The 17,936-nt window shown below is 41.9% G+C and overlaps 1 protein-coding gene across 1 annotated transcript in view; it reads right to left on the bottom strand.

Annotated features, from left to right (window-relative positions):
* svep1 (sushi, von Willebrand factor type A, EGF and pentraxin domain containing 1) overlaps positions 1–17,936 on the bottom strand; it is a 124,562-nt gene that overhangs the window by 11,226 nt on the left and 95,400 nt on the right. The window contains exons 21-39 of the mRNA XM_047385542.1: positions 17,138–17,226; positions 14,459–14,555; positions 14,259–14,372; positions 14,059–14,172; positions 13,344–13,545; positions 13,066–13,223; positions 11,625–11,823; positions 11,343–11,518; positions 11,109–11,233; positions 10,786–10,915; positions 10,520–10,690; positions 9,994–10,167; positions 9,769–9,888; positions 9,475–9,651; positions 8,085–8,169; positions 7,803–7,994; positions 7,517–7,684; positions 3,359–4,031; positions 565–3,278 (exon numbers count right to left, since the gene is read on the bottom strand). Coding sequence (XP_047241498.1) covers positions 565–3,278; positions 3,359–4,031; positions 7,517–7,684; positions 7,803–7,994; positions 8,085–8,169; positions 9,475–9,651; positions 9,769–9,888; positions 9,994–10,167; positions 10,520–10,690; positions 10,786–10,915; positions 11,109–11,233; positions 11,343–11,518; positions 11,625–11,823; positions 13,066–13,223; positions 13,344–13,545; positions 14,059–14,172; positions 14,259–14,372; positions 14,459–14,555; positions 17,138–17,226 — 5,878 coding nt within the window. The remainder of the gene's footprint in view (positions 1–564; positions 3,279–3,358; positions 4,032–7,516; positions 7,685–7,802; positions 7,995–8,084; positions 8,170–9,474; positions 9,652–9,768; positions 9,889–9,993; positions 10,168–10,519; positions 10,691–10,785; positions 10,916–11,108; positions 11,234–11,342; positions 11,519–11,624; positions 11,824–13,065; positions 13,224–13,343; positions 13,546–14,058; positions 14,173–14,258; positions 14,373–14,458; positions 14,556–17,137; positions 17,227–17,936) is intronic.

Below are 17,936 nucleotides of genomic sequence, written 5' to 3'. Positions count from 1 at the left end.
GTTCAAGCCAAATACTGGCAGTATGCTGCAGCTTTCTTAATGGCAGAGAAACAACCTAACGTTAGAGGACAACTGCCAATTTCTTGAGTGGCTCCTGCTGACCGATGATGAAGCAAACTGTGCGTTCACGGCAGGCTCCGCTGTGAGGGAAGAGCTGTGGAGGGAGGGCTGTAGCACAGCAGAGAGCAAGGGGGAGGGACCTGTGAGATGTGCTTGTTTAAATTTTAAGGCTAAGTCTACAGTTTTCTCAGAACTCCCTACTGCAGCTTTAAAGGTATTAAAAACTTAGGTTGATTAAACTCTATTATGCCTGGCTATAAATATCAATAACGAGGAAGGAGTTTTCACACCTTTTAATAAGTAATCTATTTATATCTGGGTTGCTGCATGTTTCCTGCTACTACAGCAACTAGGTAATACTTCACAAGGCAGACTTTACTTTGACAAGAAACAATGTGAAGTTTTAATATAGCAAGATTTCATTCCATCCCCATTTCTCATGTCTGTCATTTCTGTAAAAATAAATACTCTTAACCAGACTACAGAAGTCAGATGAGTATTCACCTGTATGTGACCTGGTTAGGGAAGGTGAAGACATCTCCCACCACCTGACCATGGGCTACCACAGGTGGTTTTCCACAGCTTACAGGCTCACAGTGGATTCTCGGTTCCCCCCATCTGCCATCTCTTCCACAGGAGAGCACTGGGGACCCTTTCAGCAGGTAGCCCAGTCGACACTTATATGTGACTGTTTCAGGAAAGGTAGCTATACCACCCTGTAGTACTGCATTGGGGGCCTCAGGTGGGGCAACACTGCATCTCCCCCTGCCACACACTGGCACCCCGGGGCTCCACACTCCTCCCTTATCACATACTGCCTGAGAGGGACCCAGCAGTTTGTAGCCCTGATCACAGCTGAACTGCACTCGGTCTCCACAGGCTTTGCCAGTGCCTGTGACCATCCCAAATCGAACCTCAGGTGGCGAACAGGCACAGGGTTGACACTGAGGAACAGAACCCACCCAGAGTCCCTGAGCCGAGCACCGCAAGATGGGATCGCCAACTACCTCATATCCTTCAAAACAGACGTACTCCACTACATTGTTATAGTTGAACCCTGAGCCATTCACAAAGCCGTGACTGATGTCCTCAGGTGGGTCGCAGCTAATGATGTCACATCGGGGTGGGGGTTTGTCCCACAATCCATCTGACTGACAAAAAAGTGTAGGTTCTCCATTGAGCTTGAATCCTTCATCGCATTCATACTTAACTTTGCTGTTGTAACCAAATTCTGACCCTATCACATGGCCATGGGGTATGGAAGAGGGCTTTCCACAATGAGCTGGTACACAAGAAAGGTGACCATGGCTCCAGGTGCCATCAGCCCGGCAAACACTTCTAGATGTTCCTTTTACGATGAAACCAGGTTGACATCTCAGTTCAACTTCCTTATTATAGGTGTACTCTTTTCCTTGAACAGTGATGTCACTAGGTACTGTTGGGGGGCCACAGGACAGTGGCTCACAGCGTGGCTTTTGTCCATTCCACTTTCCGTCTGCCTGGCAAGCAATGGTGTCCGTACCCTTTAGGACAAATCCAGGATAACACTCAAAGTTCAAAACTTCAGGGTAAACAAATTCCCTCCCGTGGGTTGTACAATTAGCAACAACACCAGGATCGCCACAGGATACAGGTCGACAAACTGGGGCGTCACTGGTCCAAAGTTGACCTGATACACACCGTCTTACAGGCTCTCCCACAAGCTCATACCCTTCCTCACAAGCATAACTGGCCACACTGCCAATCGGAGAAGTAGTCACATTTACAATGCCATGCTCTGGATTGCTGGGTGTTTCGCACTCTGCTGAGATGCATGATGGGGCTGTCCCATTCCAGCCTCCGTCATCCTGACACACCAGCCTGGTGCGCCTGCTGATATTGTAACCTGGATGACAGCGATACTCAATCAGTGTCTCATGAAGAAAGTTTAAGTCTAAGGAAGAAGCTGGTATGGTGTCTTTAGGAGCAGCAGTCAAGTCCATCACTCTGACATAGTCCCCAAAGTCAATATGAGGAGGCAGTCCACAGTCTGAGGGTACACACATAGGAACCGAACTAGACCAGCCAGATTCCTCACAGGTAAGATGATCCTGCCCAACAAGCTGGAACCCTGGGAAACAGCTGTAGAAAATAGTGACACCAAAACTATGATCCTGACCCTCAACAAAACCATTTTCGATTGGTTGGGGCAGAGTGCATGATATCTGGACACAGACAGGAAGCTCTGAATCCCATTCCCCATCAGCCAAGCACTTTAGAGTCTCTGGGCCGTGGAGCTGGAAACCGCGGTGGCAGGAGTAGGTGGCACTATGACCATACTGGAGTTTTGTATAAACCACTTTCCCCCTGGCTATCTGTTTAGGAATGGAGCATTCTACTGGGCGACAGGAAGGGACCACACCAATCCATGCACCACTCTCTCCACAAAGAACAGTGGAGTTTCCCACTAAATTATATCCAGTCTTGCAGCTATACAGTGCTTTACTGAGGTACATCAGACCCTGGACATCAACAATTCCATTGGAAATCTCTACAGGCTGAGGACATTCAACTGGGATGCATTCTGGATAGGGAGTGCTCCACTGGGAAGTGGCTAGACAAGACACAGAGTGTTCTTTTCTGAAAGTAAAACCCCCCATGCATGTGTAGGTGACCGCCAAGCTGAAAGGAAATGGGGGATAGGGGTTGGATGGAACACCAAAAGACACCTCAGGTGGAGGTCCACAAAAAACTTCCTTGCACACCGGAAAGGTGTCATTCCACTCCTGAGACGGAGTGCATCGAAGTACGTTAGCCCCCTCCAGAACAAAGCCATCATCACAGGATAACTCCACAGTTCCAGATTCAGAGTCCAGGCTCTTCAAGACCAGGTGGCTCTCCTCTAGAGGCGGCTCCGGACACTTGACTGGAGAGCAGCGTGGAGGACTGGGCTGATCCCACTCTCCGTTCTTGAGGCAGGTCCAGACAGCATTTCTTCCCGGCTCATAACCCTCATCACAGAAATATTCCACTTTGCTGCCCACACGGAAGGCAGAGCCTTTATAGTATCCATGAACAACATCAGGAGGAGGGTTGCAGGTCAAAAGGACACAGGTAGGAGGGTCATTGTTGGACCACTGTCGGTTGGCTTGACAAATTCGCTCTGGCCCACCTACCAGCTTGTAGCCTGCATTACAGGCATATCTCACCTTGTTGTTAAAGGTGTATCGAGTTCTGACCTAAGAGAAACAAAACATAAACAGCTGTGAATATAACAGTTAAAAAAGGATCAACGTGTGCATTCTGCTTTTTTACTAACATGGATGTATCCATTGTGCAGTGCGGGTGGGGAGGAACAGGACACAGGAACACAAGCGGGCAGAACTCCTCCCCACTCTCCATTAGCCTTGCAGATCCTCCTCTTCTCCCCTCGAATCAGGTACCCTGTCTCACAGCTGTACGCCACCACGGCTCCAAAGCTGTAGTTGGTTCCTCTCACGTACCCTCGATCGATGCTCTCAGGTTTGGAGCACCTTACTGGCACACAGCCAATCTCAAATGGCGAAGGCTCCCACTTCCCTCCTAACAAGCATCGGAGCGTGGCAGTGGTGTTTAGCATGAAACCCTCTTCACATTTATAGCTCACCTCAGTGTTGCTGGCATATTTGGGTTTGTTGACTGAATCTAAAATCGCGTGGGGAACCTCAGGTGGGCATAGGCAAAAGTTTGCGATGCAAAGGGGGGCCTCCATGCCATCAGGGGGCACCCACACACCCTGAGCGCTGCACACCATCTTCGAGTTGTTGCTGGCAGTGTATCCATCTGTGCAGTAGTAGCTGGCTGTGTCTCCAAACAGCTTGTGAGTCTCATGGGGCACGGCATGGTCGATAGCGGGAGGTGGGCCACAGGAGCGAGGAACACACTGCAGAAAGCCTTCACTCCATTGGCCAGTGGCTAGACATTCTCTGGTTTCTGGGCCAATCAGAGTGTACCTATGAAACAAAGCAAAGGACATGGATTTAATTTTTCTTACAGTGCCTTGCAGACGTATCCATAACCATTGAAGGTTCTCCCATTGTGTCACATTACAAGAACATACTTTAGTGTATTGTATTGGGATTTTTATTTAATAGACTAATTTTGAAGTAGAAATTTAAATTTTGTTTACAAATATTCTGAAAAGGGTGGTGTTGTATTCAGCACCCTGGGTCAATACTTTCCCGAACAATTGCAGCAAAATCAGTTGTAAATATTTTGGGGTATGTCTCTTTCTGCTGTGAACATAAAAAGTCTGCAATTTTTTCTATTTTTATTTGCAAAATAGCTCAAACAGTTTTGTCAGATTGGATGGAGAGCAGCTAAAAATGTACAAGTCTCTCAACTGGATTAATGTCAAGAGTTTGATTTGGCCATTCTAACACAAGAATATGTATTTTGCTTACTACCCGTAATGCAGGCTACAAACCGGTGGGTGGGCTAGAGCGACTTTGTCAAGTCAACAATGACCTATGTCCCTTTTGACCCGTGGCCCTACTGGTGTTGTCTACCGATACAACAAGGGCAGAGATTAAATCATTGGAAAAGGTGTAGAATCCAAACCAGTCCGTTGTAGCTCTGGTTTCATTTTTAACACTGTTCTCTGGCTGGAAGGTGAACCTCCACCTCAGTCACAATGGTGACTTTTGCAGCCTATAACAAGTTTTCTTCCAGGATTGTTAATTAGCTCCATAGTGGTTTTCTTTTTGCTACTTATCCATAAAGGCTAGATTTATAGAGTGCACAACTAATAGTTGTTATGGTTGGGGTGTGTGCATAGAGTTAGGTTTTCGCCATACAGATTTTCGTGTATAAGCTAACCCTGCTTTAAATCTCTCCACCACTTCCAACCTGACCTGTCTGCCGTAGTCCTTGGTCTTCATTTTTCCCTTTACTTCTCCAGTTATGATCTACAGTATTTCGTATTGATCTATTATACAAATTTCCAATAAAATGCATTAAAGTGTGTGGTTGTAACATATGGAAGCAAATCGTTACCATATTTCAAACGAAAAAGCATTTCAGAAATGCTTTTTCATTTTAAGAATGTGGCTGCATTGTTTGACTCATAAATGAAATTAGTTATCAATAATCCTATTTGCATTTTAATTTTCTTCTTCAAGACTGCTCATTCTTTCACTTAATTAAAATGAAAAAGAAAAAGACATTTAAGATTTATTTTTCAAAATGTACCCCAGCAAATAGATACCAAAATTCAATTTGAAATGTAAAATTTGAAAATGAAAAAGCATTTCCAGAAATGCTTTTTCATTTTAAGAATGTGGCTGCATTGTTTGACTCATAAATGAAATTAGTAATCAATCATCCTATTTGCATTTGCATTTTCTTCTTCAAGACTGCTCATTCCTTCACTAAATTAAAATGAAAAAGACATTTAAGATTTATTTTTTAAAATGTACCCCAGCAAATAGATACCAGAATTCAATTTGAAATGTAAAATTTGAAAATGAAAAAGCATTTGCAGAAATGCTTTTTCATTTTAAGAATGTGGCTGCATTGTTTGACTCATAAATAAAATTAGTAATCAATCATCCTATTTGCATTTGCATTTTCTTCTTCAAGACTGCTCATTCCTTCACTAAATTAAAATGAAAAAGACATTTGAGATTTATTTTTTAAAATGTACCCCAGCAAATAGATACCAGAATTCAATTTGAAATGTAAAATTTGAAAATGAAAAAGCATTTGCAGAAATGCTTTTTCATTTTAAGAATGTGGCTGCATTATTTGACCCATAAATAAAATTAGTAATCAATCATCCTATTTGCATTTGCATTTTCTTCTTCACGACTGCACATTTTATGACATAATCAAAAAGAAAACAAAGCAGACATTGCTTTTTCGTTTTCGTGGTCTGCCCGCAAAGTACTGCCCAGAACTCGAAAACGAAAAAGCATTCCGAGCGACGGGCGCAGCAGAGTGACGTCAGCAGCCGCCCTTCCTCAGCTCCCTGCTGACCGAGCTACCCATCTTGTTCAGTAGGATGCGCTGTGCACGTCTGCATTGCATTACAGTGCGAACGTGCCGAGAAATTGATTGAATTGCAGCAGGACCGAGCTCAATTTGTGGCAGTGGCAGGCAGAACTGGTAGTTCCGCCACAGCTCCACAGTGGCAGGCCACCGAAGCTGCCACCGGATCTGCCACAGCCTGCCGCAGGGTGGCACGGGATTCCGCGTGGATGCCAAAAGGTGCCACACCGGCCGTAAAAGCTTGCCAATGCGGTTGCCGCTGTTTTTGTGGAAGCTGATGATCGGCATTATTGTTATAGCCTGTTACCTTTACATAATGATTTCATTATTGATTATTGTTTAATAAACAGCTTTAGACCCATAACATAAGGTGATTGTATTTACTTGACATGGAAAATAAATAGCACTATGTGTATGTGTGACGTGTTGAAAGGATGACGATTTATTGCACAAACAGCCGGTTTATTATAGAGCATGAGCGGCTATTCTGAATTGTCACTCACAGAAAAATATAAATAAATGCTTAAAAACACGCTGGATGTCCCAGGCCATAAGGCTGCCACAAGGATGCCACAGCCTGCCACCGGAACTACCAGTTCTGCCTGCCACTGCCACAAATTGAGCTCCGCCCTGCTGCAATTCAATCAATTTCTCGGCACGTTTGCAATGTAATGCAATACAGACGTGCACAGCGCCCCCTACCGAACACGATGGGTAGCTCGGTCAGCAGGGAGCTGAGGAAGAGCGGCTGCTGACGTCACTCTGCTGCGCCCGTCGCTCGGAATGCTTTTTCGTTTTCGAGTTCTGGGCAGTACTTTGCGGGCAGACCACGAAAACGAAAAAGCAATGTCTGCTTTGTTTTCTTTTTGATTATGGCATAAAATGTGCAGTCGTGAAGAAGAAAATGCAAATGCAAATAGGATGATTGATTACTAATTTTATTTATGGGTCAAATAATGCAGCCACATTCTTAAAATGAAAAAGCATTTCTGCAAATGCTTTTTCATTTTCAAATTTTACATTTCAAATTGAATTCTGGTAACTATTTGCTGGGGCATATTTAAAAAAAAAAATCTCAAATGTCTTTTTCTTTTTCATTTTAATTTAGTGAAGGAATGAGCAGTCTTGAAGAAGAAAATGCAAATAGGATGATTGATTACTAATTTTATTTATGGGTCAAACAATGCAGCCACATTCTTAAAATGAAAAAGCATTTCTGAAAATGCTTTTTCATTTGAAATATGGTAACGATTTGCTTCCATAGTAACACGACAAAATGTGGAAAGGTTTAAGGGGTATAAATATTTGAAAGGCCTTGTATGTGGAGTGGATGCAACAATGAACAGTTTATGCACCTCTCCTTTCTTGTCCCCTCATTAAGGCACATTTTAAAGACAAATGTCTTCTTTGCTAATTATGTTTTGATTTGAGGTAAGAGATCCACATTCACCCTTCTTTGCAGACATAGTGAACTTTGTTTCCCACTTCATAGTTTTCTCCAACAATCACTGCATCTTTAAGTGCTGGCGGCTCACTGCACAGGATGCTCACACAGCGAGGAATGGGTCGGCTCCACTCGCCTGTCGCTTCACAAACCACTTCCATGGAGCCCTGTGGTCTTTGCAACAACACAGTAATGAGTATAGACATGTGTCTTCACAGGTGAGTAGAAGATGATGAAACTGCTAATTTACTGCAAAGAAAAAGACAAAACGTCATCTGTAATTCATCCATACCTGTATCCCTCAACACAGGTGTATTTAACAGGAGAGAGGTAGGTGTTTGTGTCCAGGACGTAGTTTGCATGCTCCACAGTTGGCGGCCCCCCGCAGGTCACCAGGTAACAGACAGGCGGCGTCCCACTCCATCTCAGAGTCGAGAGACACTGGAACTCGTAGGGGATCTGTGGCAGGAAGCCCATTTTACAGCTGAGGGGAAACAAAAAGCAGACTCATTTTTCTTTTCGACTAAATTTAAGACGCTTGTCACAGTGACACCCAGCATGATGCAAATGGTACCTGAAAGTCACCTTGCTTCCAAAGGTAAAGTTGTTTCCTGTCATGACAGAGTTTTCAGGAAGAGATGGAGTCGGGCAGGAGAGAGCTACAGAGGAACAATAGGAAGATTATTAATACCTGCTGCTTTTTAACGTTTTAATATTTCACTAGAACCAAAATGTTGTGTAATGAAGAAATTGCAACTTTTATGTTCAGATATCTGAGCCTCTGCACACACACGTTTTTGATTAGATTTGCCTTCACCAAGATGCCTTTCATCATTTATGAACAATTTTCACTTACAGTTAATATTTAAAGGGACAAGCTGCTTAAATTCAGAGACTAAATGGGCTGAATACGTCAGACTGGCACTTCCACTTCCTCTATTCGTAAGGTTGTTGCTTAGAGCCAAGATGGAGGCACTGAAGTGGCCAGACAACAGGACAAAAAGAGTGCTGCTCATGTAATCAGCCCTTCAAGCAATACAAACAATACAGACTGTAAAAAGAGTACATGTGTATCTGTTGCTGTTTATCTCTACTTTTTGCCTATGTATAATAAATTTACAAAATATGTTTCTATTTCCTGAAGTGCTTCACAAATCTAAATTCCACACAATCATAGCTGTAAAATAGAGTCTTCAGAGTTACAAATTACAGTAGCTGACAGAACTTTATCCTGTAACTCTAAACAACTTTAAAATATTCAGTAATGTTTTACAACACTGCAGGTAGGTTGAGGGCCTTGGCTTTTTATTTATGATTGCACTCACACTGGCAAATGTTCATGCTTAAATAAGTTCATTATTTTGTTGTTTTTCTTTAATTTTTTGAGAAACTGATACATTCAGCTGGATAAACGGACATTTTATTATCTTAAGGATGACAATACCCCCTCTAGTGGTATGAAAATAAAGGAGATATGAAACTATTAATCTGTATAACCTATGTACAGTGAAGCCCCAAATTATTCATTGACCCTGGCATGGTCTAACAGGATCTAAGACAGGTGTCTCTCAAAAGATAAATAATGTAAAAGGAGTATCAATAAAAATATATGTTTTGGCAGCAGTTATTTATACCCTTCTCAATAATTAATAGAAATATTATTATAGGCATCAATCCCTTCAGATAATTGCTGATCAGTGTTTTGAATGTTTCCACTGGTATTTTTAAACTCCAACCCTGTAAAGTTGAAAGGTCTCTCAGTCATTAGTCTTTAGCTCCCTCTACAAATTTAAGTTGGCACTCTTGCTGAGCCTCTCTAATGTGTAAATATTACTTCCAGTTACAAGATACATGGTGATAAAATCAATCAAACATAAATGAATCATTTTGAGCTTAACTTAAGTAATGTTAACCTTTTTAAAGTGACAGAAAGAAGGTTAATGTTTGATAACCTAAGCTCTCACCTCTGCAGTAAGGAACAGGATTGTCCCAGGTTCCTGAATGAAGGCAATGGAGTCGCGAAAAGCCAATCAGCTCATAGCCGTTATCACAACCAAACACCACTGCACTGCCCATCAGAAAGCTGCTGCCATCTCTGTGACCAAACTCTGGCGACCCAGGGTTCTGGCATTTAACTGGCTCTGAAAACACATAATCACTGTGTTTATTTAGGATGAATTACATAAGAAGTAACATCAGGAAAACATCATAGAGTTTTATTTAATAATAATAAACAGGAATGCTGTGGTGCTTTGTACCTGTGCAGTTTTTGCCGTCTCCGGTGTACGGATGAATGCAGGTGCAGATGTACGAGCCGTCCGTGTTCTGGCAGCTGGCATGATTGTCACAGTCAGACCCCAGGGCACACTCATCCACATCTGAACACAAACACAGTCACATGCACATGAAGAAATACAGGATGCATCTGATATGTTGTTGTTTCTCAGTTTTGCTAGCGTTAGATGAACGCTGTGTCTTTTTACCCAGACAGGCGGGCGGATGTCCTCCCCACTTGCCGCTATTGCTGCAGTGCACCTTGGTGTCTCCCAGCAGGTAAAAGCCAGCATTACACTGATAGACCACAGAGTTGCCAGCATGGAAATCTGAACCCTGGTACAAGCCATTCTCCAGAGGACGAGGAGGTCCACACGACACTCCTGTAACACGCACAGAGAGATGAATATACATTAACACACTAATCATACGATTTCTGCTTCCAGCATGGTAAATTGGTCATTGTTGAATCTTTATTTTTTTCTAATTAAAAAAACAAGTTACACTGCAGCTTCACATTTATTGGCACCCAAGAGACTCTGACTTTGGGATTATGTGAACAAATATAGTAGTTCTGAAGCTAATAAAAACTGTATTTACTATAATTTTTATAAGCCTCTTGTCCAGATCCATTTACCATTCATGCATTTTGTTAGCTGCTTCAGGTCTTACATTATGACTAACTATGATAACTATTTGCACTCTAAAGCAGAACTGTTCAGTTTTGGGCCTTACTTTTACAGATTGGAAGTGGGTGGCTCCACTCTCCCTTGTTTTGACACTGCAGCACTGGCTCCCCAACCAGGTAAAAGCCAGGATCGCAGGACAGCTGCACCTGGGCACCGGGGCTTACCTCCACGCTGGAGGCGTGCAGGTGGGGCACAGCAGTCTCCAACCTGGGGCAATCTGGAGAAAGAGAAACCCGTTGTGTCTTAAGACCAGGTTTCATGAATAAGGAGCTCTCTAAAACTACAGCAAAGTACTTGGTGAATCTCTCTTACCAGCACAGAAAATACTGTTAAGGTTAACTTTGACTCGGCCTGCCACCCCATTAAGAAAGTCAGGCCAAGCCAGGACGTTTCCTCTGTGTGTCACATGGGAAGCTGGACAGCTGCTGGCCAGGACCTTAATCTGTTTATTCATAAAAATACTAATTTAATTATACATAATTCAAAGTTAAAACATGAAACAGCAGATTTTGTATTTTACTCAATTTGTGACAGAATATTAACTTTAAGTACTGACCACATAAACAACACTGAAACTCAGCTAAAACCTACTCTGGATCAGAGTGACAATGGAAGAAAGAAATTGTGATTTTTACCTGTTGTGGAGTAAGAACACGATCCCAGATGTTGAGCCGACTGATGGAGCCAACAAAAGATTCAACTGGGTTGAAGCCCTCACCTCTCTGATCTTGGTCCTGACCTAAAACGAGAGCTCCTCCACCTGCACAGCAAAAGTAGCACAGAGGTTAATGACTTCACAGGGAGCACACATCTTCCCAGAAAATAAATGCGGTGACAGGAGAGAGTCCAGGCTGAGGATAGCACTACACCTGGGATAGTGGTGCCGACTGACAGGCCTTTGCCTCCATCTGAGGGCTTCCCGTTGATGTAAATCCTCCAATCGCCATCCCAGCTCCTCCATGACACACCAATGTGGTACCACTGACCCGTGTTTACAGCAGGGCAGTCAGTAATCCGCTCCTTACCATTCACATAAAGCACCCATCTGCAGGCAAATCAGACGAAAAAACAACTGTTGAAGATAATCAAACACTTGAAATGATGAAGGTGTTTATAATGATTCTTCTTCCAAATATATCTGCAATTCTGACCCATTGTAGTCTATTAAAAGGAAAGCATTGTCGCTGCCTTCTACGGCGTAGGAAACAGGGGTGCCATAATTAGTGGTGTCTGTTGACTTCATCCAGAAGGTGCAAGTGATTTCTGTCAGCGCTGGCATTACTCCATCCATCATCACATAACCATGGATACCAGACACCTCAAAGTCCAGGTTGAAGGCAGAGGACATCTCTGGGAGGACACACAAGAAAATTATAAAACAAGCCATTTCTATAAGCTACATCTGCATTAAACATGGGATTTTTATACTGTAATGAGATTTACCAGCTAAAGATAAATGCATGCTTACAAACAGCATGCTCAAAAACGAAAAATAAACAAGTGTAACTGACCTTTAAAGGGCAAATATGTAAATAATCAGAATCAACTTTTTAATTGTGTTTTAAATCAGTTAATTAATTTTAAGACACACTTTACTGACAGAAATAGCCTTTGGTTTTGGTCCCAGGAATAAGAAACGATTTGAAACCCGGCTTCAAGAGAAAAAACAACTCAAGGCTGAGGAACAAGGACAGCGGTTTTTAGACACAGTTGGTGACAGATACCTCTAGATAAGTGAGCAGTCAGACCATCAAGGTGACAAGGGATGTTGTTTGTAAACCTAAAGTTTTGGTGGGAAGAACATGTGTTTCCTGTCACTTTCACTTTTAATTTATCAGCACCAAACATCCACAGATTGCTTTATAAAACAAACCAATAACAGCTCTCTCCAAATGTTCCTGCTGAATGCTAACCCAAAATACTTAGCTCTAGCACTGACTTTTTATTCTCAGTGTCTGAGTCAAATTAACGAGAGAATGTATATTAATATTCTAACTTCCCTTCCAACCACAACACTTGTGGCATTAGCTTTAACTGACTTTTTACAGCCAAACAACATATTGTTGTGAAAACATTAACTGTAGACACGCTTAGAGTGTGAATGGCATGACCAACTGTGTCCTCAGAATAACATTTTAACAGCTTGTAATGCAGTTAAACCCTCGTGATCAAAACTCGATCTGATTATGCAAAGAAAAATGCGATTTTCTGCTGCATCTTCTGACAGCAGCAATGTTTTACACAACGACTATCTGGCTTGCTAATATAAAGCAGGCTATTCTAGTGACACAGTTGTTGGAAGAAATGGAAGTGCTGGCATGCACCCATGGACTTTAGAGTATCAATATCGGTCAAAACCCAAAATATAAATTACATTATGTACATGATTGCTACCAGAGTTTTCACCATTTGAAATCTAGTTTTGTGACAAGTTAGAATTCTCCACCGTTGTGAATTACAAGCATCCCAGGTTCAGCACAGGGTGCTTTTAAATCACTGGGTAGGGTGTCAGTCTGTTATAAATATTTCATGCTGTGTTTCTCTCTCCTACTGTTGCCATGGTGATCAAGCATCTCTCCCATACAGTAGTACCTGTCTCACACCTGGATCCGTTGAACCCAGGGAGGCAGCGGCAGGTGTAGGACCCCAGACCATCAAAGCAGCTGGCTCCGTTCACACAGGGGTTGGGAGTGCACTCGTCCACATCCACCTCACACAGCCTGCCTTGAAAGCCCTCCACACACTCACACCTTAGCCAGTGTAGGAGGGGATAGGGATGTACAACAGCTTTATTTAAAACTCTGGTCCTTCTTAGTTTTTAAGCACAGCTGCAACCAGTCATAAAGCTACTATCATAACATATTTTTTACCTGAAACTATTAACAGCATCTATACATGAGCCTCCATTGAGACAAGGAGAGCTGTAACAATCATCCGTGTTGATCTCACAGCGATCCCCAGAGAACCCAACAGCACAGTTACAGCTGTAACCTCCCGTCCAATCTTCACACACACCTCCATTCAAACACGGGCTCGACAGGCACTCGTTGATTTCCAGTTCACAGCGAGAGCCTGTGGAAATGTGACATTAATGTTAGAAATTATTACCCACAGCAGTGGCAGTTCATGGAAAATGTTACATTTGGCAAGCCTCTCCTTCTACAGCCCCTCAAACAATCAAAATGTAGGAAATTATCTAAATTCTCAGCCAGGATAAAATGGTGTGTTTGCCACACAAGGAGCCTAAAATAGGCTCTCTGTGCTCAGTTACAAGCAGGGAGTACCAACTCCTTCTTGACTACAAATAAATACAAGCAATAAAAAACTTGTTTAAGGAGCAATGGACAGAAACGATTTTTTATTTTGTGTTTTTGCGCCCCAGCAAACGCTAATTTGGCCCACATCAAAATCTGCCACTGACCCACAAGATGAATTAGTTCAAAAGTTTATGAAATTTTCTGATGAGCATGACACTGCAGATTGGTCTGTTAAAATTCAAATGGTTTTTTGAGAGAAATACAGAACATCTTTATAAACTGAAAATAAAAACCATCTGATTGCCATTGAAACATCTCTAGGACTAACCTGTGTAGCCGTCAGCACAGCTGCAGGTGAACTTATTGACTTCGTCCACACACACACCTTCATTTAGACATGGGGAGGAGATGCACTCATTTATCTCACCTTCACACAGGAAGCCTGAATCAGACAAACAGAAAGTCTTTCATAACCTTCAAAGTGTCAGTGTCTCTTTTTTAGTAACAACAAATTGACAGCTTTTATACCCAAAAAGCCAGGTTTGCACTGACACTGGAAGTCTCCCATCCCATCCCTACACAGGCCTCCATTCTGGCAGGGAGCAGAGTCACATTCGTTTATGTCGACTTCACACTTTGCACCTGTAGGAGAAATATCAGCGGTTGACATTGACCTCATAGCTGTGACGTACAACAACTACAGTTGATAACTAGCGAGTGGGATTTACCTGTGAAGCCAGGCATACAGGTGCAGACGTATCCTGCTCCAACCTCCTCACATGTTCCCTTATTCTGACAGGGATTCAGGAAGCACTCATGGAAAACCTGAAGAAATAACATTTTTAGTTTAATTTAAGGAATATTTATGGTTGAAACTGTTTCTTTATTAATATATATTTTCCTTAAATGTTCTAACTATTGTTACACCCCTGTCACACTATTCCATATGCGCCTTACATTTGTTTGGCATATAAACAAAGAGCTTTAGGTAAACGACGCTCCACCAACTCTTCTCTATGCATCTCATACTGTGGCATATGCAATCTGATCTCCAGCTAAACCTGGGTGCTACAAACTTTTTTGGGTGTCAGAAAATATCATGGTATAAGCCTTGCAACATAGAGAGACGAAATATACTGCACATAGTTACCATCGCTGTTGGAATTTGAAAAAATCCTACACAACAGAAATTTGTTTATTAATAACCTCATGCTACGACATGCAGACACTGTCTGCACTGAAGGAGATTCACTCACCTCTGCATTCTGAATGCTTTAGACGGCATCTATGGCAGGGTAGTACAGTGTATTTTCTGATAAATTCAGCTATGAATTATTTGACCACCTGGGGACAGTCATGACTATGTATAGACCAGGGGTCTGGAACCTACAACCTCTGAGCCACATTAAAGTTTTTGGCCTCTCAACGTTTGCTCGTAAAAAAAGAGCAATGTTTGCAATTATAATGGCAACAGGAAAGGGTGGTTTTAGCTGGTTTTCTGTATGCTTTATGTATTTATCTGCGTAGAATGTCTGCAAGAGAAAGGCAAAAATGGTGCAAGTGTTACGGTGTGACGTTTTGGACTTTGTTTTATTGCCTCTTGTGATGGTTTATTTTGTCTAGATGTTTCTATTTGGGTTTTTGTAGTCATGTTTGTTTAGTTCCTCTGCTCCCTCTACCGCCTCCTAGTGTTTTTCCTCTTAGGTTTCTTTATGTTTTTCTTATGGCCTAGTATGGTTCATTATTGGTATTATTGTTATGGTAATTATTATAGTTCATTGTCTTCCTTGAATTCTCTAGTTTAATCTCTCTTTTAGTATCTGCGTGTTTTATTATGAGGCTGATCCCTCCCACCCCGGTCACAGACTCTTTGAGACTCTCCCCTCTGGCAGGAGGCTGCGGTCCATCCGGACCAAAACCTCACGCCACAAGAACAGTTTTTTCCCATCTGCCACCAGCCTGGTTAACAAAGCCCGGAAACCACACTGACACTGTCCCTTTCCCCCACACCCCCCCCTTTTTTTGCTGACAGGACACCTGTAACCTGTAACTCTATGCGTTACATTAACGCTCAGCTTGGACTCCTGCTTTACTTGCACAATGATCACCTGCACTGTTGTATTGCTCTTGCATCTTATACTGCTCTATATTTACTCTCACTCACTTAAAACTGTGCACTTATATTTATATTATATTGTAGATATGTTTGTACTGTTTAATTTGTACTGTATTGCACCGACTACGCCAAAACAAATTCCTTGTATGTCCAAAAACGTACTTGGCAATAAAGCTTTTCTGATTCTGATTCTGATAAATTGTTCCTTTGCACTCTTCTGGTTTACTAGTTTATTTTCTGCTTCCTTTCCAGTTAATTCAGTCAGTGTGGTTAGGTTTGTTTACTTTTGTATTCAGGTTTTCTTTATGGGTTCTTTGTTTGTTCTTGGCTTGTTATTGTTGTTCCTATGTTCCCTCTAGTTTCTCTGTTTGCTTTAGTTCATTATTATTTTAGTTTTCTTATTCCCCATTTGATTATTTATCTTTGTCTATAGGTTTGCTTGGTCTGTGTTTCTGTTTATTAGTTACTTTGCCCATGCTCAGTCTTTGTATTTGTTTCACCTGTTCCCTGTTTTCTTTGATTACCTGCCCTTTGTTATCCCTCAGTATATTAGTTGGTTTTGTGTCATTGTTTGTGACTGGTTCCTGTTTGTCACTACCCTGTTCCCTACTATGTCTATGCTTTGTCTATGCTTAGTTTGGAAACTATGCTACGTTTTTGCCTTGAGTAACCTGCAGAGTTCATGTAAGTTTGGACTGTACTCTTGCTTCGTACCTGCAGTGTGTTTTGCTACAATTTTGCTCTCACCTTGCAACCTCTAAATAAAACGAGGATAAATTCAGACGCGCCTCCCAAGCTCTTGTCTGCACTTTGGTCCGACCCTAAACCCCATCATGACAGCAAGGCTTTTTTTAAAGTTATTTTATGTTAGTTAGCATCAAACGTACACAATAAATTATGTAAGATATATATATACATTTATGTAGGGGTAAAGCGCGTTTTGAATTGAAAAGGTTGCTGACGGTGATTTAGACATAGGAACTTTCATCCCCAGGTGGACAGATGATAATTAAGTATGAACAAAACCATGATTGTGACTTCACAAATGTAATTAATTTCACCCTAACATAGTACATTGTACATGTTACACTCTTCACCCTAATGCATGCTATAAAAACAGGGCTGCATCGTAAGCAACACACAAACTTCTAAGAAAAGACAGGACTGGATACTTAACGAAATACACTCCATTTTTTTCACGCTTAGACCCACCTAAATCATGTTTTTTAGATATATCAACATATGCGCCAAGATAAGAGACAGAGTGAAAGATGAAAAGATGAATAATCACCTGACTGCTGATTTGGTATTCCTCACTGACCTCCACTTCTGGAGCAGCAGTTACACTCTCTTCCTTTGCGAGGAAGCTTGAGCCAAAACCTGACAATGACACCCAGAGAACACAAGACATAAGCAGAGAGAACTCACTGAAGTAGCGCCAAAAGTGAATTCCCCCTTTTACAGTACGTCACCCCTGTACCTGCTCTCTATGATAAACTCCTTTTTACTCTATGCTGTCAAACTAATGCAAAAATCTACAAAACTACCATAAAAAAGAACTTGTCATTAGCTACAAGCCTGGCAGACAAGCAGGAAAAATGCCTGTATTTAAATTCATAACTGGCACTTTGCTCTAACCACTGTTCATTCTTGCACTTAAGCATGCAGTGCGGTTTATTTTCTATTGCTTCACAGCAATAAAAACCTTATTATTACCATGTCCCCTGATCCTGCTCAGTAATCCTGTTTCCAATTGGATTGAGCTGTCAAAAGACAGATCAGCCACCACACAAGTGGTGTTAGACATGGGAAAGGCTGACACAAGGCAGTTCCTTTACAGCAGTGTTGACGTAACTTGGCTTGTCCCACAGAGAGGTAATATAAGTCACATGTTAGCCTAACACTGTGGAAAAGGTTTAACCCATGAAGAGTGAAGGCAACATGATCAAATCCTCTTTAAAATATTACAAAAATAATCCACATGCATGTTTGCATGCACTAAGATTACTATACCTTTAAATAACTGAGTAAAGCCCAGATGATGAAGTCATGGCTTTGTAAGCTTCTATTCAAGTTAACTCGCAATATCT

The sequence above is a fragment of the Girardinichthys multiradiatus genome, chromosome 14 (genome assembly GCF_021462225.1).
Source record: "Girardinichthys multiradiatus isolate DD_20200921_A chromosome 14, DD_fGirMul_XY1, whole genome shotgun sequence".
Classification (NCBI taxonomy): domain Eukaryota; kingdom Metazoa; phylum Chordata; class Actinopteri; order Cyprinodontiformes; family Goodeidae; genus Girardinichthys; species Girardinichthys multiradiatus.
Note: the sequence above shows the minus strand (reverse complement) of the source record. Positions and strands in the feature narration are given on the sequence as shown.